General features: G+C 47.7%; 1 protein-coding gene across 7 annotated transcripts in view; it reads left to right on the top strand.

Annotated features, from left to right (window-relative positions):
- The window catches only part of mcmdc2 (minichromosome maintenance domain containing 2), a 196,078-nt gene that overhangs the window by 153,478 nt on the left and 15,923 nt on the right, over positions 1 to 26,677 (top strand). For 5 of the 7 annotated variants that reach the window (XM_038809519.1, XM_038809521.1, XM_038809520.1 and 2 more), the window contains one exon: positions 10,530 to 10,672. The exons of 1 other annotated variant lie outside the window; for it this stretch is intronic. In XM_038809519.1, coding sequence (XP_038665447.1) covers positions 10,530 to 10,672 — 143 coding nt within the window. Of the gene's footprint in view, positions 1 to 9,629; positions 9,666 to 10,529; positions 10,673 to 26,677 lie in introns of those variants that run through there. One more of the 7 variants, XM_038809526.1, reaches the window with a different exon arrangement.

Consider the following 26,677-nt stretch of genomic DNA (forward strand, 5'->3'; position numbering starts at 1 on the left):
GCTTCTGGCAGCTCAAGCTGGATAAAGTGAGCACAAGGCTGTGCACCTTTAACGTACCATTTGGTCCCTACTGCTTATGAGGATGGCATTCGGCATTAATTTTCATCATGCCATGGAGCACATAGTTGAAGGGTTACCAGGCGTCCACGTTTATGTCGATGATATAATAATCTGGGGGTCCACACGCAATGAAAGGGCTTCTCAGAGTCCGACAATGGATAAAGAAAAATGGTCTGAAGCTAAATAAAGCAAAATGTCAACTCGGGGCTGATGGCATTCCTTCTTTGGGGGGGGGGGGGGGGCAGGCTCACAGCACATGGTGTGCGGCGGTTAATGAGAAGATAAAGGCCAGTTTGACGATGCCATGTCCCACGGATATAAAAAGCATCCTACGGATACTAGGGCTAATCAACTTTGTTGGCAAGTTTATTCCCAGTTCCCAGCCTGGCCTCTAAAACGTCTCAACTATAAGATTTGATTTAAAAAAGGACACAGTGTTCCAATGGTCTCCCAGACATGAGCAGGAGTGGCAAGCATTGTGTATCTCGCCAACGACAGCGCCGGTCCTAGCGCTTGTTTGACCCGCCGAAATAGACCAAAATCTCACCAATGCGTCTAAGGATGGCCTAGGAGCGGTGTTGCTGCAGCAGGGTGCAGATGACAGTTGTCTGCCTGTGGCACACATCCAGAGGGGTATCCGAGATGGAGCGCAGGTATGTGCAAATTGAAAAAGAATGCCTTGGATTGTCACGGGTTTGGACAAGCTCCATGATTATGTATTTGGTCTTCCGACGTTACTTGTGGAGACGGTCAACAGGCCACTTGTATCCATTGTGCAGAAGGATTTGTCCGGGATGTCCCCGAGAATCCAGCGCATGATGATGAAGTGCCAGCACTACGATTTCAACCTGATCTACACACCAGGCAAGCACCTGGCTGTCGCTGACATGCTTTCTCGAGCCATGGGCATTAAAGAGGTACACCTGGGTGATGAGGATATGCAACTACATGTCAGTCTCGTCACTGCGTCTCTTCCAGTCTCTTTTTCACTTCAATGGAAAAGACTACATTTTGGTTATTGACTACATCTCAAATTACCAACTGGTAGCACAGTTGGCGAACTCCGACTGCTTGGTGTGTCATCCGACATGCTCATGAGAGTTTTGCCTGGTATGGAATACCAAGCATTGTTATGTTTGACAATTGTCCCTGTTTTCAAAATTATGAGTGGACTGAATCTGCCCATCACAATGATTTCAGGCACATCACTTCAAGTCCTCTATATCCCCAGTCAAACGGAAGGCAGAAAAGGGCATGCACATTATTAAACAGCAGCTAAAAAAAAACCATTGACAGCCGGGAAGACATTGATCTGGTGCTCATGAGCTATCGTTCAACACCACTTATCAATGGGCTGTCACCAGCACAGCTGCTAATGATAGACAGCTGCAAACGACCGTGCCTTCCATCACAACTCACTCCGTGGACCGAGGACTGGAGCGAAAACTGCTTCTTCAGAAGAGGAGGCAGAAAGCGTTCTATGATAGATCTGCAAGGAAGCTCCAGCCACTGCATCCAGGTGATACGGTCAGACTGGAGGATGCTAATGGAAATGGCAACAGGCGGGTCCGCATTAATTTCTGGTCCTTACTAAGGCTGCTTCAGTTCTGTGAAGAAACTGAAGAGTGCTGTTGAAAGTGCAACATCCTTTCATGTTGAGTCCAGCAGAAGAGCTGGTATGTAACCCCAAAACACTTGAAGAGGATACAGACCACCTATCACAGCCAACAACCAGAGAAACATCCACAGCATTGAATACGGAACAAGCAGGAACACCAACAACAAATGAAGGTGGAACACGATCGCCAATTCAGCCATCGCTCAGGAGATCAAGCAGATTAGGTCGTAAACCAGACAGACTGAACTTGTAATAAACTGTGTACATTACATGTTTAAAGTTATCATGCATATCATGTTGTGTAAAGCAAAGTCACATTGTAAATGTTAATATTTCCAAAGGGCGGTGGGTTGATGGTGGATAAGAAAGGTGGGGGGGGGGGGGGGGGGGGGGTGGTGGTGAGAGACCCCCAGTAAGGATAGTTACGTGGAACGTGAGAGGTCTAGGAGGTCCGGCCAAGAGGTCAAGGGTGCTTGCGCATCTTAAAAGTCTGAAAACCGATGTGGCAATGCTGCAGGAGACTCACTTGAGGGTGAAGGACCAGGTGAAACTTAAAAAGGGTTGGGTTAGCCAAGTGTTTCACTCTGGATTTGATGGAAGGGCTCGAGGGGTAGCAGTGTTGGTCAGCAAAAGGATACGCTTCCAGATGGAGAAGGTAGTGGCAGATCAGGGGGGTAGATATGTGATTGTGGCCGGGGCGCTGGACGGGATATTAGTGGCGCTGGTAAGTGTAGACGGTCCCAACTGGGACGATGTGGGATTTGCGAGGAAGGTGTTTGGAGCCATTCCTGACTTGGACCACACATGAGCTGATTGTGGGGGGGGGGGGACTGGAACCTGGTGCAGGAGCCAAGGTTGGACAGATCACGGCCGCGCTCGCTGGTCCCATCAGAGGGGGCAAAGGTGCTAGCTGGGCTAATGGTGGAAATGGGAGGGGTGGATTCTTGGAGGTTCCTGCACCCAGGGGAATGGGAGTACTCGTTTTTCTCAGCAGTCCATAGGGTATACTCGCGGATTTACTTTTTTGTGGTGGGAAAGGCTTTGCTGGCTGGAGTCAAGGGGTCGGAATACTCTGCAATTGCTGTGTCAGATCACGCGCCACATTGGGTGGATATGTTGCTGGAGAAGGGGGTAGTGCAGAGGGCGGGGTGGGAACTGGATGTGGGGCTTTTGGGGAACCAAGTATTCTGTGAAAAAATTGGAAAGGTAATTAAGGAATATGCAACTGTACAGGTGAGGTGTCAATGGCAGTCGTCTGGGAGGCTCTAAAGGCGGTTGTGAGGAGTGAGGTAATTTTGTTTAAGGCCAGGGTGGACAAAGAGGAGAGGTTGGAGCGGCAGAGGCTAATAGATGAGATGTTGGAGGCAGATAGGAATTATGCGGAGGATGGGGACCCAGCGATGCTGGGAAAGAGGAAGGAACTACAGGCGAGCTTCGACCGACTATCCACCAGGAAGGCGGTGCGCCAACTGAGGCGAGAGAGGAGTGCAGTTTATGAGCATGGAAACTCAGGTCAGCTCTGGAGGGAGGCAGCAGCAAGGGAAATTCTTCAGGTAAGGGATAGGGCCGGGAAGTTGGTGGTGGCTCCGGAGCTGATTAACAAGGTTTTTGAGGAATTCTACGAGAGGTTATACAGGTCAGAGCCACCCGGGGGGAGACTGTGATATTGTGGAATTTCTGGATGGGTTAGAGTACCCGAGGCTAGGGGAGGGAGACAAGACTACATTAGAAGGAGCAATATTGGAGCAGGAGATAAAAGACGCGATTGGGAGGATGCAGTCGAGGAAGGTGGCAGGGCCGGATGGGTTTCCGGTGGAATATTATAAAAACTTTAAGGATAAGTTGGCACCCCTGATGGTAGGGATGTTTGAAGAGGCGATAGGGAAGGGAGTGCTGCCGCAAACCTTGGGGCAGGCATCGATTTTACTGTTGCTTAAAAAGATAAGGATCCAACGGAGTGTGGGTCGTATAGGCCCATTTCACTTCTTAATGTAGACGCAAAGGTACTGGCGGGTAAGCTGGAGGGGTGCCTCCGAAGATGATAGGTGAGGATCAGACAGGGTTCGTGAAAGGGAGGCAGCTGTTTTCAAATATTAGGAGGGTCTTGAATGTCGTTATGGCACCGGCAGAAGGGAAGGAAACAGAGGTGGTGGTGGCACTGGACGCCGAGAAGGCGTTTGATCAGGTGGAATGGGGGTACCTGATGGCAGTGCTGGAACGGTTTGGGATTGGACCAAGATTTGTGAACTGGGTAAAGTTATTATATAAGGAGCCGAAGGCGAGTGTCCTCATGAACAATATCAGTTCGAGATACTTCTCTTCTCCACTGTGAGACGAGGCAGTCCTATGTCCCCCCCTGCTGTTTGCGCTTGCGATTGAGCCGTTGGCCATCACATTAAGACGTTCGGGAGGGTGGAAAGGAATAGTATGGGGGGGGGGGGGGATAGAGCACAGGGTGTCCTTGTATGCCGACGACTTGCTGCTGTATGTGTCGGAGCCGAGTGCATCGATAGAAGGAATATTGGAGTTGCTGCAGGTATTTGAGTCTTTTTCTGGGTACAAGCTGAACTTGGACAAGAGTGAGTATTTTGTGGTGCCTCAACCGGGTGTGGGGGCAGGGGTGGTGGGGCTGCCATTCCGTAGGGCAGGGACTCACTTTAGGTATTTGGGGGTGCAGGTTGCCCGGGAGTGGGGAAGTCTTCGCAGATACAATATCACTAGTTTGGTGGGGAGAGTGAAAGCTGACCTGGCGAGATGGGATGGTCTCCCTCTGTCACTGGCGGGTCGGGTGCAGGCGGTTAAAATGAATGTGTTGCCGCGATTTCTGTTTATTTTTCAATGCCGACCGATTTTCCTGCCAAAGTCCTTTTACAGGGAGATTGAGGGGAGGATTACCTCGTTTATATGGGGAGGGAAGGTGGCCAGAGTGAGGAAGGTGCTGCTACAGAGGGGAAGGCAGGCAGGGGGTTTGGGTCTCCCGAACCTGATGTACTACTACTGGGCGGCGAATGTGGAGAAGGTGCGGAGCTGGGTCAGGGCGGTTGATTCCCAGTGGGTCAGAATGGAGGAGAGTTTGTGCAGGGGGCCGGGGCTGAAGGCACTAGCAACGGCCCCGCTCCTGATAGCTCCGGGGAAATACTCAGGGAGTCCGGTAGTAATAGTCTCATTGAAAATCTGGAGGCAGTTTCGTCAACACTTCGGGTTGGGGGCAGGGTCGAGGGAAATGCCGATCCGGGAGAACCACAGATTTGAGCCAGGGAGGTGGGACGGAAGCTTTCGGAAATGGGAAGAGAAGGGGATTAAGACTCTAAAAGATTTGTTTCCTCGGGGTCGATTTGCAGGATTGAGGGAGCTGGAAACGAAGTATGGGCTGGAGCAGGGAGAAGTGTTTAGGTATATGCAGGTTCGGGACTTTGCCAGGAAGGAGATACAGAGTTTCCCGGTGGAACTGGCCTCCACGTTGTTGGAGGAGGTGCTGGCGGCAAGTGGACTGGAGAAGGGGACAGTGTCAGTGGTATACGGAGCTATGTTGGAAAAGGATAAGGCACCACTGGAGTGGATCAAAGCGAAGTGGGTGGAAGAATTGGGAGAGGTTATAGAGGAGGGGGTCTGGTGTGAGGTGCGCCAGAGAGTGAATGCCTCCACCTCATGTGCGAGGTTGGGGCTGATACAGCTGAAGGTGGTGTACAGGGCACACCTCACGAGGGCAAAGATGAGCCAATTCTTTGAAGGGGTAGAAGATGTGTGTAAACGTTGCGGGGGCGCCCCGCTAATCACGTTCTTTTGTTTTGGTCCTGTCCAAAGCTTGGAGAGTACTGGAAGGAGGTGTTTAGGGTAATTTCCAAGGTGGTGCATGTGAAGCTGGACCCGGGTCCCCGGGAGCCATATTCGGGGTGTCGGATCAGCCAGGGTTGGAAACGGGTGCGGAGGCAGTATCAGGGCAGCACGGTAGCATGGTGGTTAGCATAAATGCTTCACAGCTCCAGGGTCCCAGGTTCAATTCCTGGCTGGGTCCCTGTCTGTGCGGAGTCTGCACGTCCTCCCCGTGTGTGCGTGGGTTTCCTCCGGGTGCTCCGGTTTCCTCCCACAGTCCAAAGATGTGCGGGTTAGGTGGATTGGCCATGCTAAATTGCCCGTAGTGCCCTAATAGTAAGGTTAAGGGGGGGAGTTGTTGGGTTACGGGTATAGGGTGGATACGTGGGTTTGAGTAGGGTGATCATTGCTCGGCATAACATCGAGGGCCGGAGGGCCTGTTCTGTGCTGTACTGTTCTATCTATCTATCATAGCCTTCGCCTCGTTGATAGCCCAAAGGCGGATCCTGCTGGGATGGAGAACGGCCTCTCCACCCTGTGCCCTGGCGTGGCGAGGAGACCTGTTGGAATACTTGACCCTTGAGAAGGTTAAGTTCGAACTGAGGGGAAGCTCGGAGGGGTTCTACAAGTCATGGGCACTATTTATAATGCACTTTCAAGAACTGGATAACATCGAACATTAGTTGGTGGGGGAAGGGTGGGTGGGGTGCAGGGGTAGCGGGGCTGTGTATGTTGAAGATGGCTATGGGTAATCCCTGATTCCTTTTATTTTCTTTGTCATTTGTTTATGTTAACATGCGGGCTGATGTCTAGGCATGGTGGGAGGATGGGATCGTTGTTACTGTTATGGAGTTTGAGATATTTGTTGTTGGTTATTCATTGTTGTAAATTCGGGAGAAAAATTGTGAAAAAGGAGAATAAAATTTTTTTTTTAAAAATACTTCCAAAGGAAGCGAGATGTGGTGATATGCAAGTACATATCAATGTATATAGTTATCGGTATGACCTCCAACCAGCAGATGGTGATAGAGATCCATCAGTGACTTGAGACACCCGTCAGTTGGTAGTAAGTCGTACAAGAGAATAGTCGCACTTTGAGTAGCTCCAGGAGAATTCACTGAATTCATTTAGCCATCGCCTGTATTATAGTTAGTTAGTTAAAGCTCTACGTGTTTCTTAGTAAATCATCTTTCTAGTTTAATAACTAGACGTTCTGTGTACATCATTATCACATGATGTGGAGATGCCGCCGTTGGACTGGGGTGGGCACAGTTAGATGTCTTAAAACACCACATTAAAGTCCAACAGGTTTGTTTCAAATCACTAGCTTTCGGAGCACTGCTCCTTCCTCAGGAGCGCAGCTCCTTCACCCGAGGAATTATCACGGTCATAACACAGAACACAACAATCATGTCTACAAAGAATGTGTCCTCTAAACACACTTCATCAATAGCGCTGATACATTTTTTTTGTTCAGGCCTTCTCCTTGAATAAGATTGGGTTGCAAAATGACTCCTGCCATTACAGATGGCACATGTTTTTCTATTAGCCGTGGCAAATGCCGTTTGCCACATCGCGGACATAAAATGGAGGACGGGTCGGCCGCCCGCACAGGGAGCACGTTTCTTATTTGGCTGCCGAATGCATTTCCCGTGTTCTGCGTGAATATATACGGAATATATAACGTTTGAAGGATTCTTTTGCTGCCGGCCTCGTTTTCAAAGATTTCAGTTGCTTGGGGACCTGCTACAGTGAGCAGCAACACAATATGCCTCTCATTGGGCTATGCCTGCAGACCAAGGACTGCAACGTAGAGTTCAAACTGTTGCTTAAAAACCCTCCAATTTTCATCTTGATTACCGGTAATCTGAAGCTTTTGAGGTCCCGTGATGCCTTCCATCCCAGGCTTCGAGGTTTTACCTCGCGTTGAGCACCAGTGCCAATAGGTTAGTAGCAAAGATGCGTTTTCTTCCTTTTATTTCAAAGTTGTCTTTAGTGATTCAGATTTAGTAAATCACAAAGCCTGGTACCATATCATGTTCTGTAAACTGGCCAAAGTAACTGATGACCTACAGAACTATGAATTTTAATAATTTATTATGAAACAACTGCGTGATAAAGATAACGAAGATAAATAAAATAATAAACTACTAATACTAATTAACTTGTAGAAGTACTGCAAAATATCTCTATCCTCTCTAAACAGAGGCTACCCTCTAAACAGGGGCTGTTTAGCTCACTGGGCTAAATTGCTGGCTTTGAAAGCAGACCAAGGCAAGCCAGCAGCAAGGTTCAATTCCCGTAACACCCTCCCCGAACAGGCGCCGGAATGTGGCGACTAGGGGCTTTTCACAGTAACTTCATTTGAAGCCTACTCGTGACAATAAGCGATTTTCATTTTCATTTAATTTCTTAGCACAACCTGCTCCCAAATCCCGAGCCACAGGGTTACAGCTTCCCACTCACCATCAGGAACCTCCCCCCGGATCTGCCACAATGCTCCCCATCTCAAACGCCACCCCCCCTTGTCTTCATGTCCAGTCTGGAGTGGAACACCTGCCCCACCCACCCTTTCCTGAACCTCATCCGACCCCTATCTTTAAGTGTGTCTCTTGTAAAAAGGCCACCTCTGGCTTCAGCCTCCTCAAGTGTGCAAACACGTGATTGTTTGACCAGCCCATTCAGTCCCCTACGTTCCACCTGACCAGCCTGGTGGGGGATGTCTCCCCCCACCGCCCCCCCAACCCCCTCACCGAGAACAATGAAACCTCACAAATTCCTCCGAAGTTCAATGTCCTCCTTCTCCTGCCAGTCCATTGTCTCTCAGAAATTCCATCGCCACCTCTGGCGTGCCAAAATAATATTCTCGCTTCTAAAAAGGTCACCCAGAGGCGCACCAGGTGCAGCACCCTGTACTTCACCCCCTTGAAGAGGGCTAGCCTTGACCCAATTGAAACCGACCCTCCTCCTTTCCAGTTCTGCACCCAGACCTTGATACACCCGCAGCTCGTTCCCTTCCCAGGTGCACTTCCTCGTCTGCCTCGCTCACCAAAGATTCTTCTCTTTATCCAGAAAGCGGTGCAACTGCCTCACTATCATCCTTGCGGCCTCCGCATCAACACCCTGTTCACTCAGTTGACCTCTAGGGGCGGTAGGGGCCCCCTCTCCCATCAACTGCTCTTCATTTTGGCCACTTGAGTGCCTGTCTCAACACCTTTGATGCCTTCGGGCATCCACCCGATCCACAAATTTTGTCATCTGGAGTGGTTTTCCAGATCCTCCACCTTCTCTTTCAGCCTCTTCTGGGTCTCCCGGATCATCCCCATCCCGGCCAACAACTAGGCCAGCAGCTCCTCCAGCTCCCCCACCGCCTCCTCCACTTTCTGGATCGCCCATCCCTGGGACTCCAGCCTCTGCTCCACTCTCTCAATAGCTGTTTTAACCACCTCCACTATTTTGGACAGGTTCTCCAAAGTCTCCTTCCTCTACTGGCTGACCTTAGCATTCAGAAATTCCACTAAATGCTCCGTTGACCACTGGGCGGGCAGAACAAGCCCTTTGCCCTCCGTCATCTTAACCTGTGGGCGCCACGAAAACTCTCTGGCTCCAACAGCTCCTTTCTTCTTAACCCACTCCTAGTTTGTGGATCCATCCACCACCCACACCCGAGGAGTTACACCATCTCCAGGCACTCCTACACCTCACTCCTACTCCTACACAGACTGATCGAAACAGAGTGAGAATGAATAGTTAAGAGACTTTGTGTACTTGAGTAGGTTATACTCACAGCCTATTTTGTCCTAATAGAAACTAGTATGTAATGTTTTTTTTAGAAAGAGGAAATGTCATGATAATAGCTGATTTTGGTTGTGGATTCCAGTATTGGATACTTACTATATGGTACACTCTGTACTGCATATGGGGTCACTTGATCTGGGAGTTGAAGGTCAGATAGCACATGTTAGAGATGGTCAGGATAAGGCTTCAGATGCATTGCAAATGTGTATTGATGTGAGTAAAATATGTTATCAATAATGTTAGTTCAACAACAATGGAAACATTCTGGAAATTCAGCTATAAGAAGTCTCACAATTTAATAAAAATACTATACTTTACAAAGCTTTCATTTTAATTAAAGCATCAACTCATCTAAGAAGCTACAGCCTGTCATGAAAGAGACTAGCACAATCATAAATTGTAATTATATTGTTTTTATCTTTATGTATTTTATTTTGAGGATCCAGCGCAAAAACACTTGTATTGACTATTTGTGTGACTTCTCTCACGTAAAGGAGAATTTATTGGCTGTATGTGGCAGTTTGATGCTGTAAGAATTAAAGCTCCTGTCACAAAAGGATCTATAATTTGAGCAACTATTGTAAACTAAAATATATATGATGATAATTAAAGATGAAAAACAAATGCAAAAACAACTTTGAACAATCTCTGAACAACTTGGATAGCTTCATGGGGCTAAGTATTAAGATTTTACAAATGTAAGGGTAAGCTGTAAAATAAATGTCAAATGGAAAAATGCATTTTTGCAACTTTAGAATGCAAACAACAATGCAAATGTTGATTTTCATTGGGCTTACTTTTTAAGTATAAGATCAATACAAATAATTTAGGATCTCTCCTCAAAGAACACGGTGAAGATTAGTTTTTGAATGAAAATCTACTTAGCAGGGGACAAAACAATGACTAATTCCTATTGGACCTTTGTGTTTATTATGGTTTCTAAATATAAATCAGCTTTTCCAGCCTTAATCTTAGTCTTTCCATTTTCTGAAGGTGAAGAATTTAGACATTTTACTTGATGGACTAAAGTTAAGTGTCAGTCACCGGTAGAGAATAGTTTCAAAACTGAAATTGATTTGTACATTAAAAGCTCTTTAATTAATACCCATTTATGAAATTAGTTGTTTCACTTAATGAATTAAAAAAGTAATTTGCTGAAGATTTAGGAATCAAGGCAAAATTATTCCTCTGAAATATTTCTGATGAGTTTGTATCCTGACATAAAATATATTCTGATCAGCTGCTAGCATTTGTCAGAAGCCAGCAAGCTGAACTTACCTCTGAGGCCGAGAGGCTTATACAAGGGTATTACACTGCGAGTCGAAGAGTCCGAACTGATCCTGTCCATGGATCTAAAATTTCCCCAACTGCACTGAAGACATTGTAAGTCATGTTTATTAAAATTCATCACCTGGTAATATTTAGTAAAATAAGCTGCACAGCCTTATTTATGCAGGAAGAACAACGTGGTATTAATTCAGGCATTGTCAAACTCGGGGGCAGGTGTCGGGAGGGTCGCGGAGCTGTCCGTCGCGGTGCTCCTGATCGCGCAAATTTGCCGCAGCATCGGCTGTTAAGAACACTGGCTGCAAGCAGCCTTCAAAATGCCCGCGAACATGTAAACAAAATGCGGCCACACTGCGCATGCGAGCCAGATCCGCGCCAATGACCGGGCCGCATGCACAGTGAGGCCACTTTTTTTTTAAACGGTCGCAGATTTTTGTTTTACAAGTTCGGGGGGGGGGGCGGGGTTATCCATTTTATTCATTTAATATTAATTTTTTTCATTTATTTTATTCATTTTATTTTTATATTTCTTTACCAAGTTCAGGGCGGTTTTATTTGATAAGATTTTAAAGGGAAAAAAATGCAGAATTTTGGACAGATGGAGACCCCATACTTTCCGACACCCGAAGGCTTTACCTGCATCCAACAGGTTCCATTGAAGGAGCATGTACGAGAGCCAAAGGGACCCAAAACCATTTCCTCCATTTTTGTCAGCAGCAAACAAAGTAAGAGAAAATGGTGGGTAACGCAGGTCGGCCGGTGTGGGTCGCAAAGGTCAGCCGACGTGGACCGCGAAGGTCGGCCGGGTTGGGTCCCGAAGGTTGGCCAGTTGGTAAAAATGGGTCCCCGGAAAAAAAGTTTGAAGAACACTGCATTAATTGATAGTTAAATCAGGTTCTAAGATGGGTACAGAGACATTCTCTGAAAAATCTCTGATTTTTAAAAACACAATTGAAAATGTACTATAGTTAGTCCTATATTCCCTGATATTTCCCAGTCTACCAACCATTATACAAGGTAGTCCATTCAGTGAGAGACTCGAACCTTTCACCTCTGTTCTTCAGTCCACTGCAAAAGATACCAATGGTAAAAAGCATTGTTGTGCATTATAGCCTCTCTGGGGCTTCACAACAAGGTACTAATGTCACAAAGTGTCTGTATATTCTAAAACAGCATTTTTTCCACAAAGATAGTGGAGAATTTGCTGCATTTCTGAGTTTGGAATTGTCGGACAGAATTGTCTGCTCCACAAGCAGCGGGTACCATGATGGACAGACTCACTAAGTTTGGCATGAGAGGAAAGCCAGTTTCCTGCCGGCAGGAAATTCATTTTGAATTTTGTTCTCCTGACATTAAAGGCGGGTTGAGTTTCCCACTGAGATATGTCGGGAACCACCTATGCATTCATGGTCTCATGTGAGAGTATCTTTAAGAAATGGGTGTTTATAAATGGGTGTGTATATAAATATCTGTAGTGAGAGTACCTTTAAGAAATGGGTGTTTACTTTAAGTTCACTTAGCCAATCAGAGAGTGGGTGGAGCTGGGCTGTCTGTCAGCTTTTTACTTTTGCTTTAGGCTTTTTGCTGCAGGGTGGGTTTGGTTTCATTTTAGTTTTGGAGAAGCTGAAATCACAGCAGGATGTGTGTGAATCTCTGCAAGCTTATGAATGTTCATTTGCTGATTTCAACGCGGTAACTGTTCTCAATAGCAAGTTTGAATCTGATCTTTGTGTTTAAAAAGGTCTTTTTTCTGCTGAATATTGTTTGGGAATTTAGTAAGGATTACTTAGTGTTGTATTCTTTGGGGGTTGTATTTGAATTAATGGTTGCTAAGATGTTAACTGTATGTTTTAAAAAGGTTAACTTGAGTTCATAGAATACACATTGTTTTGCTTTAAAAATACTTTTCCATTTCCGCTGTACCACACCTGTAGAGTGGGCCGTGTGCTCCCCATACCACAATCTATTAAACGTTGTGGGTCAGGGGACTTATGGTGGCATCTGTGAGTGGAGCGGCCTCGTTCAGAAGAAGCTCCTGCCGGTCCGCGATATCACGGTCTTTCTCGGGGGTTCTCTGCAAATTTTTGGCAAAGAATAAACCTCTCCGGGGTCTGCCCTGCCTCCCTCCCCCAGTGATAGGATCAAAGCTCCGTTTCACGGAGCGGAGGGGAGAGACTGGTCCCGGTGGGTTTGGCAGGACGCCTGCACATGGAGGATGAGTGGGGATCACGACTTATTCCCCAAGGAGCATCCTGAAAGCTGAAGGCCTCAAAGACCACAAGTAGAAAAGAGAAAGATTTTTTTCTGTTTTTACTCTCCCCTGAAAATTTGAAGGTAGCAGCGGGGGTGGAGCCAAGCGGAGGCCGAGGCAGCAGGCCCAAAGCCTGGGCGCAATGTAGGTGAGATGTCCCACTTCAGATGGCTCCCACCTAGAATGTGGTAAGAAGACTGAAGCCCGGTCCCAGGGAAATTCTGGAGGTATACAAAAAAAAGAAGAGAAAGAAGTTTTAAAGAAATTTGAGAATGAAGAAGGAAGGGTGAGAAAAAGGAAAAATAATAAGCCGTTAAAGGATGCGAAAAGCACCGTTGAGGAAGGGAGAAAACGCGGGCTCCCCTTGAATGAGAGGACGAGCAAAAGTGCTGACAAGTTGGCGGAGGCCGGACCGCATGGTGGGGCCGCACTACTTACAGTGGAGAAGATGACCGAGGTGATGGTGGTGGAGCTAGAAAAGCAGTTTGCGAGGCACATGGAGGCTTTGAGGAAGGAGATGGCGGTCGCATTGAAGTCACTGGTGGACGGGCAATCGCCCCGGTGAGAGTAGCTGTGGCAAAGACATCGGCCGAGGTGAGAGAGCTGGGTGAGAAGATGAAGAAAGTGAAGGAGGCCGAGTCGCAGCACAGCAACCAGCTCACCTCAATGGGGGATGAGCTGTGGAGGGAGGTGGAGGTCAACAGAGGGCTCCGAGCAAAGCTTGAGGACTTGGAGAACCGCTCGAGGCGGCACAATCTAAGAATTCTGGGCTTGCCCGAAGGGATAGAGGATCCAAGGCCAACAGAGTACTTCGCTAAGAAGTTGGCGGAGCTGAAGGGGGAGGCTGAGAACCCCTCTCAGTATGAACTGGACCGAGCTCATCGGTCGATTAGGCTGAAGCCCAAAGTGAATGAGCCGCCAAAAGCAGTAATCATCTGTTTCCATAAATACTGCATGAAGGAGAAGGTGTTAAGCTGGGCGAAGCAGAAGCGCGAGGTGCAGTGGGATGGTGCCGGAGTTCGGAGATCTCAGGAATTAACGGTGGAGTTGGCAAAAAGACGAGTGGCGTTCGGGCTAGTGAAGGTGGCACTGTACAAGAAGGGGGTGCGATTTGGTATGGTATACCCGGTGAAGCTGAGGGTCACGTATGGTGCCAAAGACTATTATTTCGAGACAGTGGAGGCGGCTGAGGCGTTCATGAGGGCAGAAGGCTTGGGACAGACGTGAGGAGCGGAGCTGGAAGAGAGACTGTGGACTGTGATTGGGGAGCTGGAAAATGTATAAATGTTAGAACTTTCTTTCTACTGACGTGTATTGTAATTTACTTCTCTTCACATTGTTACAGAGTTTAAGTTATTAGTTGGGTTGATTGGTGTAATGAACTCCAATTGGCTTTATTGGTTGGCCAATTGGAGTATGAGCTCCCTCAATGATAGCTCATTGAGGGGGTCCATATAATCACCCATGTAGGCTTTGTGAGCCAGTCTTAAATTGACTGGACTGCTAGCAGCACTGTTTTTAGCTGCTCCTGTAATATCGTTATTGTAAATAAATATTGGTGTGGTGACAGAACTCCTGCCTCCCGTGGATTACTACAGTGGCGACGAGGTAAACTAAGAATTTTGCGGAGACCAGCTGCCGCACTCGGAGGGTAAGCCTTGCCATTTTAAAAATGCCGTTTTTTGGAAGGTTAGAGGCATTCGACCCGGCTATTGAGGACTGGTCCCAGTATGTGGAGAGAATGTGATACTTCTTCCGGGCAAATGATAAACTGACAGACGAAAGGAGACAGCTTATCCTGCTGTCAGCGTGCGGACCCTCAGCTTTCGCCATTATACGTAGTCTGACTTATCCCGATGCGCCGGACACGAAAACTTTCCAAGAAGTAACGGAATTGGTGAAAGAGCACTACGACCCAAAACCACCCCTCATTTTGCGTAGGTACAGATTCTACACAGCGAAGCGGGAAGACAGGGAGTCGGTCACGAATTTCTTGACCAGCCTGAGAAGGCTGGCGGAAAAATGTGAGTTCGGCCCGACGCTAAATGAAATGCTTCGGGACCGGTTAGTGTGTGGCATAAACGACCTATATGCCAAATTGGCAGGTGGGCTTTTGTTCACGAAACTGGACATGAGCCACGCCTACCTGCAGTTAAAACTGGACAAGGGCTCCCAGAAGTTCGCTACGATCAACACCCTGAAGGGCCTTTTTCGTTACACTAGGCTACCTTTTTGGAGTGTCATCAGCCTGTGCTATATTCCAGCGTACGATGGAAAATATTCTGCAGGGACTACCGCAGGTGGCGATTTATTTGGACAATGTCTTAATCACGGGTAGGACAAACAGGGAACACTTAAGGAACCTGGAGGAAGTGCTCAGGCGTTTCGCAAAGGCAGGCGTACGGCTAAAAAGGGAAAAATGTGTTTTTCTGGCCCCACAAGTGACGTACCTGGGATATAAAGTAGACGAGTCAGGCTTACACCCATTAGAAGACAGAGTAAGGGCAATAAAAGAAGCCCCAGCTCCCACCACGGTCCAGGAGTTACGATCATTTCTAGGGTTGGTAACCTATTATGGAAAATTTATTGAAAATAGGGCGTCCATCCTAGAACCCCTCCACCAGCTACTAAAAAATGGCAAGAATGGAAATGGTCCACCCGCCAAAATCGAGTATTTAGGGACATTAAGGAACAGCTGTCATCCGAAAATGTCCTAGAGCATTATGACCCAAGGAAGGAGTTTGTGGTCACTTGTGATGCATCCCCCTACGGGGTAGGAGCCGTCTTAGCCCACAGAGGAAGGAATGGGGAAGAACGGCCAATAGCCTATGCTTCGAGGACCTTAGCGATGGCTGAGAGGAAGTACGCCCAAATCGAGAAGGAAGGACTGGCGGTGATATTCGCAGTAAAAGAATTTCACCAGTATCTGTACGGGCGGAAATTCACCATAGTGACGGACCATAAGCCATTATTAGGTTTATTAAAAGAAGACAAGTCAATACCCCCGATTGCATCAGCTAGAATCCAACGTTGCTGCTGGCGGCGTATAGATACGTTCTGGAGCACAGACCGGGAACGCGAGTAGCAAATGCAGATGCTTTGAGCAGACTTCCCCTCCCAGACACTCCGCCGCAAATACCGAAAGTAGAGGAGACAGTAATGACTCTAAATTTTTTGGACACCCTACCAGTAGACGCACAACATATTTGGTTGTGGACGCAAAAAGACCCAGTTTTAGCCAAGATGAAGCATTTACTGCTAACAGGGGAACTGGAAAGACCAGTGGAGCCCCAGATGCACCCATACTGGAGCAGAAGGGACCAAATAACCGTAGAAGACGGTATCCTATTATGGGGAGCCCGGGTAATCGTCCCAGCTCAGGGCCATCATGCAATCTTAACCGAGTTACATCACGGACACCCAGGGGTGTCTAAAATGAAGATGCTAGCTCGAAGCTACGTTTGGTGGCCAGGTTTGGACACAGACATAGCAGCCTTGGTACGTCGGTGCCAGGAATGCCAACAGGGGCAAAGAGTGCCAGCGGCGCCATTGCACCCGTTGGAATGGCCAGGCAGACCGTGGACCCGCCTGCATATTGACCACGCCGGCCCTTTCATGGGCTCAATGTTTTTGGTGATAGTGGACGCCCACTCCAAATGGTTGGACGTCCACCGGGTAAACACGGCAAGCACAGCATCGACAATTGAAAAGCTCAGGGCCTCGTTTGCAACACATGGACTTCCGGAGGTATTGGTGTCGGACAACGGAACGGCATTCACAAGTGGGGAATTTGGAAAATTCCTGAAGGAAAACGAAGTCCGTCACATCAAAACGGCCCCTTACCATCCAGCGACCAACGGCCTGGCAGAGAGAGCGGTCCAGACACTTAAAGCGGGACTCAAGAAGCAGGCGGCAGCGTCAATGGACACAAAGCTCTCCTGCTGGCTGTTTGATTACAGGACTACACCGCATTCCACAACGGGCATACCGCCAGCTGAACTCTTAATGGGAAGGCGGGTGCGAACGAGGCTGAGTCTCCTTTTCCCAAATTTAACGGGGAAAGTGGAGAAACAACAGGAGGCCCGACGCAGGGGGCATGATAATAGTCAGCAGCAGAGACATTTCCAGGTGGGGGCACAGGTTTGGGTCAAGAATTATGGGAATGGACCAACGTGGGTCAAAGGCACGGTAGAGTCCCAAACAGGCCCATATCCTATGAGGTTTCAATAGGAGGTAAGGTGCTGAAGAAACACCTCGACCAAATAAGGGCAGCGGAACCACACCTGGAGGCAGGCGAAGCAGGACCGCCTCGAGCTGGGATAGCCCAGACGGAAAGGATACCCACACCCCAGCCCTGAGCAATTTCTCCAGACCCCGTCATCCAGTCATCAGAGTCGGAGATGGACACGCTCGACGAGGCCGCCGCGACACCTCTCCCCAAGGAGGAGGAAGAACAACTTCCAAAGAGGTCGTCAAGGAAAAGACGGGCACCTATAAGGTACACACCGCCCACTTCGGAGAACGACCCGGCGGACGACACAGAGGTGACAGATCCAGACATGAGGAGCAGGAAGAAGCTCAGAGGAATGCCAGCTGGCAGGAATTCCTCTGACCTTGGGGGGGAGGGGTGTAATGAACTCCAATTGGCTTTATTGGTTGGCCAATTGGAGTATGAGCTCCCTCAATGATAGCTCATTGAGGGGGCCCATATAATCACCTGTGTAGGCTTTGTGAGCCAGTCTTAAGTTGACTGGACTGCTAGCAGCACTGTTTGTAGCTCCTCCTGTAATATCGTTATTATAAATAAATATTGGTGTGGTGACGGAACTCCTGCCTCCCGTGGATTACTACAATTGACATTCTGTGTCGCGACGGTTATACCTTAGTTTAGTGAACTGTATGGGTTGGACTACTGTTTTTGTTTTTTCTTTCTCTGGGACTGGGTGGGAGGGGACGGTATACCTTGGCAGGGGGAGCCACCCGCGCTAGCTAACTAAAGTCGGCTAGTGAGAGGAGGGCTGCGGATATTGGAACCTGGTTAGCAGGTTTTGATGGGCCTATGAGGCGGGGGGGGGATTGATGCTGGGAGATGTTTTTTCGAGAGGAATTGTAGGGGGGGGTTTTGGGAGGGGGAAGGGGTTCGATGTTAATAATGGATAGGGGCGGGTCAGGCATATGGGGCGGGGCCTGATGGTATGATGATGGTGGATAAGAAGGGTGGGGGGGGTGAGAGACCCCCAGTTAGGATAGTCACGTGGAACGTGAGGGGGTTAGGAGGACCGGTCAAGAGGATAAGGGTGCTTGCGCATCTTAAAAGTTTGAAAGCAGATGTAGCAATGCTGCAGGAGACTCACTTGAGGGTGAAGGACCAGGTGAGACTTAAAAAGGGCTGGGTTAGTCAGGTGTTTCACTCTGGACTTGACGGAAGGGCTCAAAGGGTAGCGGTAATGGTCAGCAAAAGAGTACGATGTGGGATTCGCAAAGAAGGTGTTTGGGGTCATCCCCAACTTGGACACATACAAACTGATAGTTGGGGGGAGACTGGAATTTGGTGCAGGAGCCAAGGTTGTTGGACAGGTCACGTCCGCGCTCACTGGTCCCACCCGGGGGAGGGGGGGGGGGGGGGCGGTGCGAAGGCGTTAGCTGGGCTAATGGTCAAAATGGATGGGGGTGGACCCTTGGTGGTTTCTGCACCCGAGGGAGCGGGAGTACTCATTTTTCTCAGCAGTCCATAAGGTATACTCGCCGATCGACTTCTTTGTGGTGAGGAAGGCTTTGTTGGCTGGGGTTCAGGGGTCGGAATACTCGGCAATTGCAGTGTCAGATCTTGCTCCCCATTGTGTGGATATGGTGCTGGAGAAGGCGGCAGCGCAGAGGCCGGGGTGGAAGTTAGATGTGGGACTTTTGGGGGACCAAGTGTTCTGTGACAAAATAGAAAAAGTAATTAAGGAATATGTAGGTTTAAACTGTACGGGTGAGGTGTCGAAGGCAGTCGTCTGGGAGGCCCTAAAGGCGGTGGTGAGGGGGGAAGTGATCTCGTTTAAGGCCAGGGTGGACAAAGAGGAAAGGTTGGAGTGGCAGAGGGTAATAGATGAGATGTTGGATGTCGATAGGAATTATGCAGAGGGTGAGACCCAGCAAAGCTGGAAAAGAGGAGGGAACTACAGGAGATAAAGGATGCGATTGGGAGGAAGCAGTCGGGGAAGGTGGCAGGGCCAGATGGAATATTATAAAAAATTCAAGGATAAGCTGGCACTCCTGATAGTGGGGATGTTTGAAGAGGCGATACGGAAGGGGATGTTGCCACAAACCTTGGGGCAGGTATCGATTTCCCTGTTGCTAAAAAAAATAAGGATCCAACAGAGTGTGGGTCGAATAGACCCATATCACTTCTGAATGTGGACGCAAAAGTATTGGTGAAGGTACTGGCGGGTAGGGTTGAGGAGTGCCTCCTGAAGGTGATAGATGAAGATCAGACGGGGTTTGTGAAAGGGAGGCAGCTCTTTTCAAACATTAGAAGGGGATTGATCATCATTATGGCACAGGCAGAGGGGAAGGAAACCGAGGTGGTTGTGGCATTGGACGCTGAGAAGGCGTTCGACCGGGTAGAATGGGGGTATTTGATGGCAGTGCTGGAGCAGTTTAGAATTGGACCAAGATTTGTGAATTGGGTAAAGCTACTATATAAGGAGCAGAGGACGAGTGTCCGCACAAACAACATCAGCTCAAGATACTTTTCTCTCCACCTGGGACGAGGTAGGGATGTCCTATGTCCCCCCTGCTGTTGCACTCGCGATTGAGCCATTGGCCATCACATTAAGAAGTTCAGGGGTATGGAAAGGAATAGTGCGGGGGGGATAGAGCATAGGGTGTCCTTATATGCCGATGACTTGCTGTTGTACGTTTCGGAACCGAGTGTGTCGATAGGGGGAATATTGGAGCTGCTTCGAATGTTTGGGTCTTTCTCGGGGTACAAGCTGAATCTAGACAAGAGTGAGTATTTTGTGGTATCTCAGCCGGGTGTGGGGGCAGGGGTCGGGGGACTGCCATTCCGTAGGGCAGGGACACACTTTAGGTACCTGGGGGTGCAGTTCGCCCGGGAGTGGGGTGGGGCTTTGCAGATACAACATTTCTAGTTTGGTGGGGAGAGTGAAAGCTGGTCTGGCAAGGTGGGATGGTCTCCCTCTGTCACTGGCGGGTCGGGTACAGGCGATTAAAATGAACGTGTTGCCACGATTTCTGCTTATTTTTCAATGCCTGCCGATTTTCCTGCCAAAGGTTTTTTTCAGAGAGATTGAGGGAAGGATTGCGTCGTTCATATGGCGAGGGAAAGTGGCCAGAGTTAGAAAGATGCTACTACAGAGGGGAAGTCTTGCGCATCTTAAAAGTTTGAAGGGCCTGTTCTGTGCTGTACTGTTCTAAATTCTAAATTCTAAAGCAGATGTAGCAATGCTGCAGGAGACTCACTTGAGGGTGAAGGACCAGTTGAGACTTCATTGACCTGAGGAAGAAGCAGTGCTCCGAAAGGTAATGTTTGAAACAAACATGTTGGACTTTAACCTGGTGTTGTAAGAATTCTTATTGTGCTCACCCCAGTCCAACGCCGGCATCGCAAGATTACAGAGGGGAAGGCAGGCAGGGAGTTTGCGTCTTCCGAACCTGATGTATTACTACTGGGCGGCGAATGTGGAGAAGGTGCGGAGCTGGGTAAGAGGGGTTGTTTCCCAGTGGGTCAGAATGGAGGAGAGTTTGTGCAGGGGTTCGGGATTGAAAGCACTAGCAACAGCGCCACTCCCGATAGCCCCGGGGAAGTACTCAGGGAGTCAGGTAATAATAGCTTCATTGAGAATTTGGAGGCAGTTTCGCCAGCACTTCGGGTTGGGGGCAGGGTCAAGGGAAATGCCGATTCGGGGGAACCACAGATTTGAGCAAGGGAGGTGGGTTGGAAATTTTTGGAAATGAGAGGAAAAGGGGATTAAGACACTGAAGGATTGTTTCTTAGGGGTCGGTTTGCAGGATTGAAGGAGCTGGAAACTAAATACGGGCTGGAGCAGAGAGAAATGTTTAGATACATGCAGGTTTGAGATTTTACTAGAAAGGAGATACAGAGTTTCCCGGAGGAGCCAGCCTCCACATTGCTGGAGGGGGCGCTGACGACAGGGGGACTGGAGAAGCGGGTAGTGTTAGCGGTCTACGGAGCTATTTTGGAGGAGGAGAAGGCACCGCTGGAAGGGATCAAAGCAAAGTGGGAGGAAGAGTTGGGAGAGGATATGGAGGAGGGGTTCTGGTGTGAGGTGCACTGGAGAGTGAATGCCTCCACCTCGTGCGCGAGGTTGGGGCTGATACAGCTGAAAGTGGTATACAGAGCACACCTCACGAGAGCGAGGATGAGCCGATTATTTGAAGGAGTAGAAGATGTGTGTGAACGTTGCGGCGGGGGGGGGGGGGGGGGGGGGGGGCGCTAACCATGTTCATAAGCCAGAGGATTACTGGAAGGAGGTTTTTAGGATAATTTCTAAAGTAGTGCACGTGAAACTGGACCCAGGCCCCGGGGAGGCCATATTTGGGGTGTCGGAACAGCCAGGGTTGGAAATGGGTGCGGAGGCAGATGTTGTAGCCATCGCCTCGTTGATCGCCCGAAGGCGGATCCTCCACCCTGTGCCCTGGCGTGGCGGGGGTATCTGTTGGAATTCTTGACTCTTGAGAAGATTAAGTTTGAACTGAGGGGAAGGATGGAGGGGTTCTACAGTTCATGGCCATTATTCATTGTGCACTTTCAAGAACTGGATAACATCAAACATTAGTTGGGGGGTGGGTGGGGGGGATGGGGGCGATGGGTGTTAATGGTGGCCATGGGTGATTCCTGATTCCTTTTTGTCAGTTGTTTATGTGGACAAATGTTTTGGGTTTGGTGGGAGGAAGGGATCGTTGTTATCGATATAGGGATTGACATATTTGTTACTGATTATTGTTTATTACTGATTATTGTTCATTGTTGGTGGGTGTAAATTTGGGAGAAAATGCAAAAAGGAGGAGAACAAAGAAATGTTTTTTTTTAAGTTGTGGGTCAGGTGAACTCCATGATAAACTTTGGGGTTGTCTAAATCCTGGCCCATAATAAATTGGGGGCTCGAGGGGGATAAAAGTCTATCTATTGGATTGGCTTAGTGAATTTAAAGACAGTGAGCATATTTGTGTTTGCTTTTCATGTGTGGTATTTCAGTTTAAGTGGGGAGTGTGTTGTGGACAATGGCTCTTTCAGAGGCCCAGAGGTTTTTGGGGGTGGATATGGTCGCACGCAGTACCTTAAGAACAGTGACTAAAAAAAGGCTTTTAGATTTGGGAAAAACATTGCAGTTAATGTTATCTGACAGCATGCAAAATGAAGAGGTACTTATCGTGGTAGCTGAGCATTTAAAATTGCCTGAGATACAGTATGACTCATTAGAAATGGCAAAGATCCAGTTGCAGATTAAGCAGCTTGAACATGAAAAAGAATTAAAGCAGCTTGAATACAATGGAGAGGAGAGACAAAAAGAGAGAGAAAGACATAGAGAGGGGAAAAAAAGGAGAGAGAAGAAAGGAGAAAAAAAAGAATGGCCCTAGCAGAACAAAAAGAAAGAGAAAGGGAAATCAGGGGAAAAGAAAAAGAGAGAGTTTGAACTGCAGAAAATGGCCATGAAACATGAGTCAGTTAAAATTGGCAGATTTAAAGGGAAACGTACAGTTGGAGGACAGTGATGAGGATAAAGAGAAAGAGCTTCAAAGTCGAAGGCTTGATGGAGATCTATTTAAATATGTCCACACATTGCCAAGGTTTGGTGAGAAGGAGGTAGAAGCTTTTTTCATTTCATTCGAAATGGTGCCTAAACAAATGAAATGGCCACAGGACGTGTGGGTATTACTGATTCAAACACAGTTGGTAGGTAGAGCTAGTGATGTGTTTGCATCACTATCGGAGGAGGTATCTGGGACGTATGAGGAGGTGAAAAAGTCCACCTTCGGTGCATATGAACTAGTGCCTGAAGCCTACAGACAAAGGTTTAGAAATTTAAGGAAAGAATCTGGTCAAACATTCATGGAGTTTGAAAGGATCAGACAAAGTAATTTTGAAAGGTGGATAAGGGCTTTGAAAATAGACCAAAGGTATGAAGCTCTCAGAGAAATTATATTTTTGAAAGAGTATAAAAATTCAATTCCCAATGTAGTGAGAACTCATGTGGAAGAGCAGAGGGTTAAAACTGCAAGGTTAGCAGCAGAAATGGCAGATGATTATGAATTAGTTCATAAATCAAAGCTTGGTTTCCGACATCAGTTTAAGCCTGTGAAGGATTGAAACTGGGGATAAGGGGAAATACACAAGTGGTAAAGGTAAAGGTGATCTGATGGGAGATAATAAGGAGAGTGTACCTCAGATTAAAAAAGAAATCCAGGAGGGTGGAAGAGACATGAAAAGTTTCAAATATATTCACTCTAATAAACTAGGCCATGTAAAGTCACAGTGTTGGTGGTTGAAGAAAAGCACTGGGAAGGCTGATGTGGTGAAACAGGATAAGACAGTGGGGTTTGTTAAAGTGGTAAAGGAAAGCCCAAGTGAAGCGAAGGAGGTGCAAAAAATTATACAGCCTGATCAAGAGGTGATTGATATTAGAACATTACAGCGCAGTACGGGCCCTTCGGCCCTCGATGTTGCGCCGACCCGTGAAACCATCTGAAGCCTATCTGACCTACACTATTCCATTTTCATCCATATGTCTATCCAGTGACCATTTAATGCCCTTAAAGTTGTCGAGTCTACTACTGTTGCAGGCAGGGCGTTCTACACCCCTACTACTCTCTGAGTAAAGAAACTGCCTCTGACATCTGTCCTATATCTACCACCCCTCAATTTAAAGCTATGTCCCCCTCGTGTTGGTCATCACCATCCGAGGAAAAAGACTCTCACTGTCCACCCTATCTAACCCTCTGACTATCTTATATGTCTCTATTAAGTCACCTCTCAGCCTTCTCCTCTCTAACGAAAATAACCTCAACTCCCTGAGCCTTTCCTCGTAAGACCTTCCCTCCATACAAGGCAACACCCCAGTAAATCTCCTCTGAACCCTTTCCAAAGCTTCCACATCCTTCCTATAATGTGGTGACCAGAACTGCACGCAGTACTCCAGGTGCCGCCGCACCAGAGTTTTGTACAGCTGCAGCATGACCTCGTGGCTCCGAAACTCAATCCCCCTACTGATAAAGGCTAGCACACCATATGCCTTCTTAACAGCCCTATTAACCTGGGTGGCAACTTTCAGGGATTTATGTACCTGGATGCCGAGATCTCTCTGTTCATCTACACTACCAAGAATCTTGCCATTAGCCCAGTACTCGGCATTCCTGTTACGCCTTCTAAAGTGAACCACCTCACACTTTTCCGCATTAAACTCCATCTGCCACCTCTCAGCCCAGCTCTGCAGCTTATCTATGTCCCTCTGTGTCGTACAACATCCTTCAGCACTATCCACAACTCCACCGACCTTCGTGTCATCTGCAAATTTACTAACCCATCCTTCTACACCCTCTTCCAGGTCATTTATAAAAATGACAAACAGCAGTGGCCCCAAAACAGATCCTTGCGGTACACCACTAGTAACTGAACTCCAGGATGAACATTTGCCATCAACCACCACCCTCTGTCTTCTTTCAGCTAGCCAATTACTGATCCAAACCGCTAAATCACCTTCAATCCCATACTTCCTTATTTTCTGCAATAGCCTACCGTGGGGAACCTTATCAAACGCCTTACTGAAATCCATATACACCACATCAACCGCTTTACCCTCATCCACCTGCTTGGTCACCTTCTCAACAAATTCAATAAGGTTTGTGAGGCATGACCTACCCTTCACAAAACCGTGTTGACTATCGCTAATCAACGTGTTCTTTTCAAGATGATTATAAACCCTATCTCTTATAACCTTTTCCAACATTTTACCCACAACCGAAGTAAGGCTCACAGGTCTATAATTACCAGGGTTGTCTCTACTCCCCTTCTTGAACAAGGGGACAACATTTGCTATCCTCCAGTCTTCCGGCACTATTCCTGTCGACAAAGACGACATAAAGATCAAGGACAAAGGCTCTGCAATCTCCTCCCTGGTTTCCCAGAGAATCCTAGGATAAATCCCATCTGGCCCAGGGGACTTATCTATTTTTACACTTTCCAAAATTGCTAACACCTTCTCCTTGTGAACCTCAATCCCATCTAGCCTGTTCGACTGTACCTGAGTATTCTCCTTGACAACATTGTCTTTCTCCAGTGTAAACACTGACGAAAAATATCCATTTAACGCTTCCCCTATCTCCTCTGATTCCACACACAACTTTCCACTACTATCCTTGATTAGCCCTAATCTTACTCTAGTCATTCTTTTGTTCCTGATATACCTTTAGAAAGCCTTAGGGTTTTCCTTGATCCTATCCGCCAACGCTTTTCGTGTCCTCTCCTCGCTCTTCTTAACTCTCCCTTTAGGTCCTTCCTGGCTAACTTGTAACTCTCAAGTGCCCTAACTGAGCCTTCATGTCTCATCCTAACATAAGCCTTCTTCTTCCTCTTGACAAGTGCTTCAACTTCTTTAGTAAACCACGGTTCCCTTGCTCGACAACTTCCTCCCTGCCTGACAGGTACATACTTATCAAGGACATGCAGTAGCTGTTCCTTGAAAAAGCTCCACATTTCGATTGTACCCATCCCCTGCAGTTTCCTTCCCCATCCTATACATCCTAAACCTTGCCGAATAGCATCATAATTGCCTTTCCCCCAGCTATAATTCTTACCTTGCGGTATATACCTATCCCTGCCCATCGCTAAAGTAAACATAACCGAATTGTGATCACTATTACCAAAGTGCTCAACTACATCTAAATCTAACACCTGGCCGGGTTCATTACCCAGTACCAAATCCAATGTGGCATCGCCCCTTGTTGGCCTGCCTACATACTGTGTCAGAAAACCCTCCTGCACACACTGCACAAAAACTGACCCATCTATAGTACTCGAACTATAGTATTTCCAGTCAATATTTGGAAAGTTGAAGTCCCCCATAACAACTACCCTGTTACTCTCACTACTGTCGAGAATCATCTTTGCAATCCTTTCCTCTACATCTCTGGAACTATTCGGAGGTCTATAGACAACTCCCAACAGGGTGACCTCTCCTCTCCTGTTCCTAACCTCGGCCCATACTACCTCAGTAGACGAGTCCTCAAACGTCCTTTCTACCGCCGTAATACTTTCCTTGATTAACAATGCCACCCCCCCCCCCTCCTCTTTTACCATCTTCTCTGTTCTTACAGAAACATCTAAATCCTGGAACCTGCAACAACCATTCCTGTCCCTGCACAACCATTCCTGTCCCTAAGAATGTGCCAGATCTCTTTAAAGAAATTACTTGTGTGGGTAAAGTTTACTCATGTGTATCAGGAGGAGCAGGTAAAGAAGTCACAATTTTAAGAGATACGGGAGCTAGTCAATCTTCAATGATAAGAGATGAGGAGTTATGTAATTTGGGAAGAATATTGTCAGAAAAGTTGATAATGTGTGGAATTCAGGGTGAGAGGAGTAGTGTTCCATTATATAAGGTAAGGTTGGAAAGTCCAGTGAAGAGTGGTGAAGTGGTAGTAGGAGTAATAGAGAAACTATCTTGTCCAGGAATACAGTTTATCTTGGGTAATGATATAGCTGGATCGCAGGTGGGAGTGATGCCTACTGTGGTTGATAAGCCAGTGGAAAATCAGACAACTTAAGTGTTGAAGGACGAATATCCTGGGATTTTTCCGGATTGTGCAGCAACAAGGTCGCAAAGTCA

This window comes from Scyliorhinus canicula, chromosome 10 (genome assembly GCF_902713615.1).
Source record: "Scyliorhinus canicula chromosome 10, sScyCan1.1, whole genome shotgun sequence".
In the NCBI taxonomy this organism is placed as follows: domain Eukaryota; kingdom Metazoa; phylum Chordata; class Chondrichthyes; order Carcharhiniformes; family Scyliorhinidae; genus Scyliorhinus; species Scyliorhinus canicula.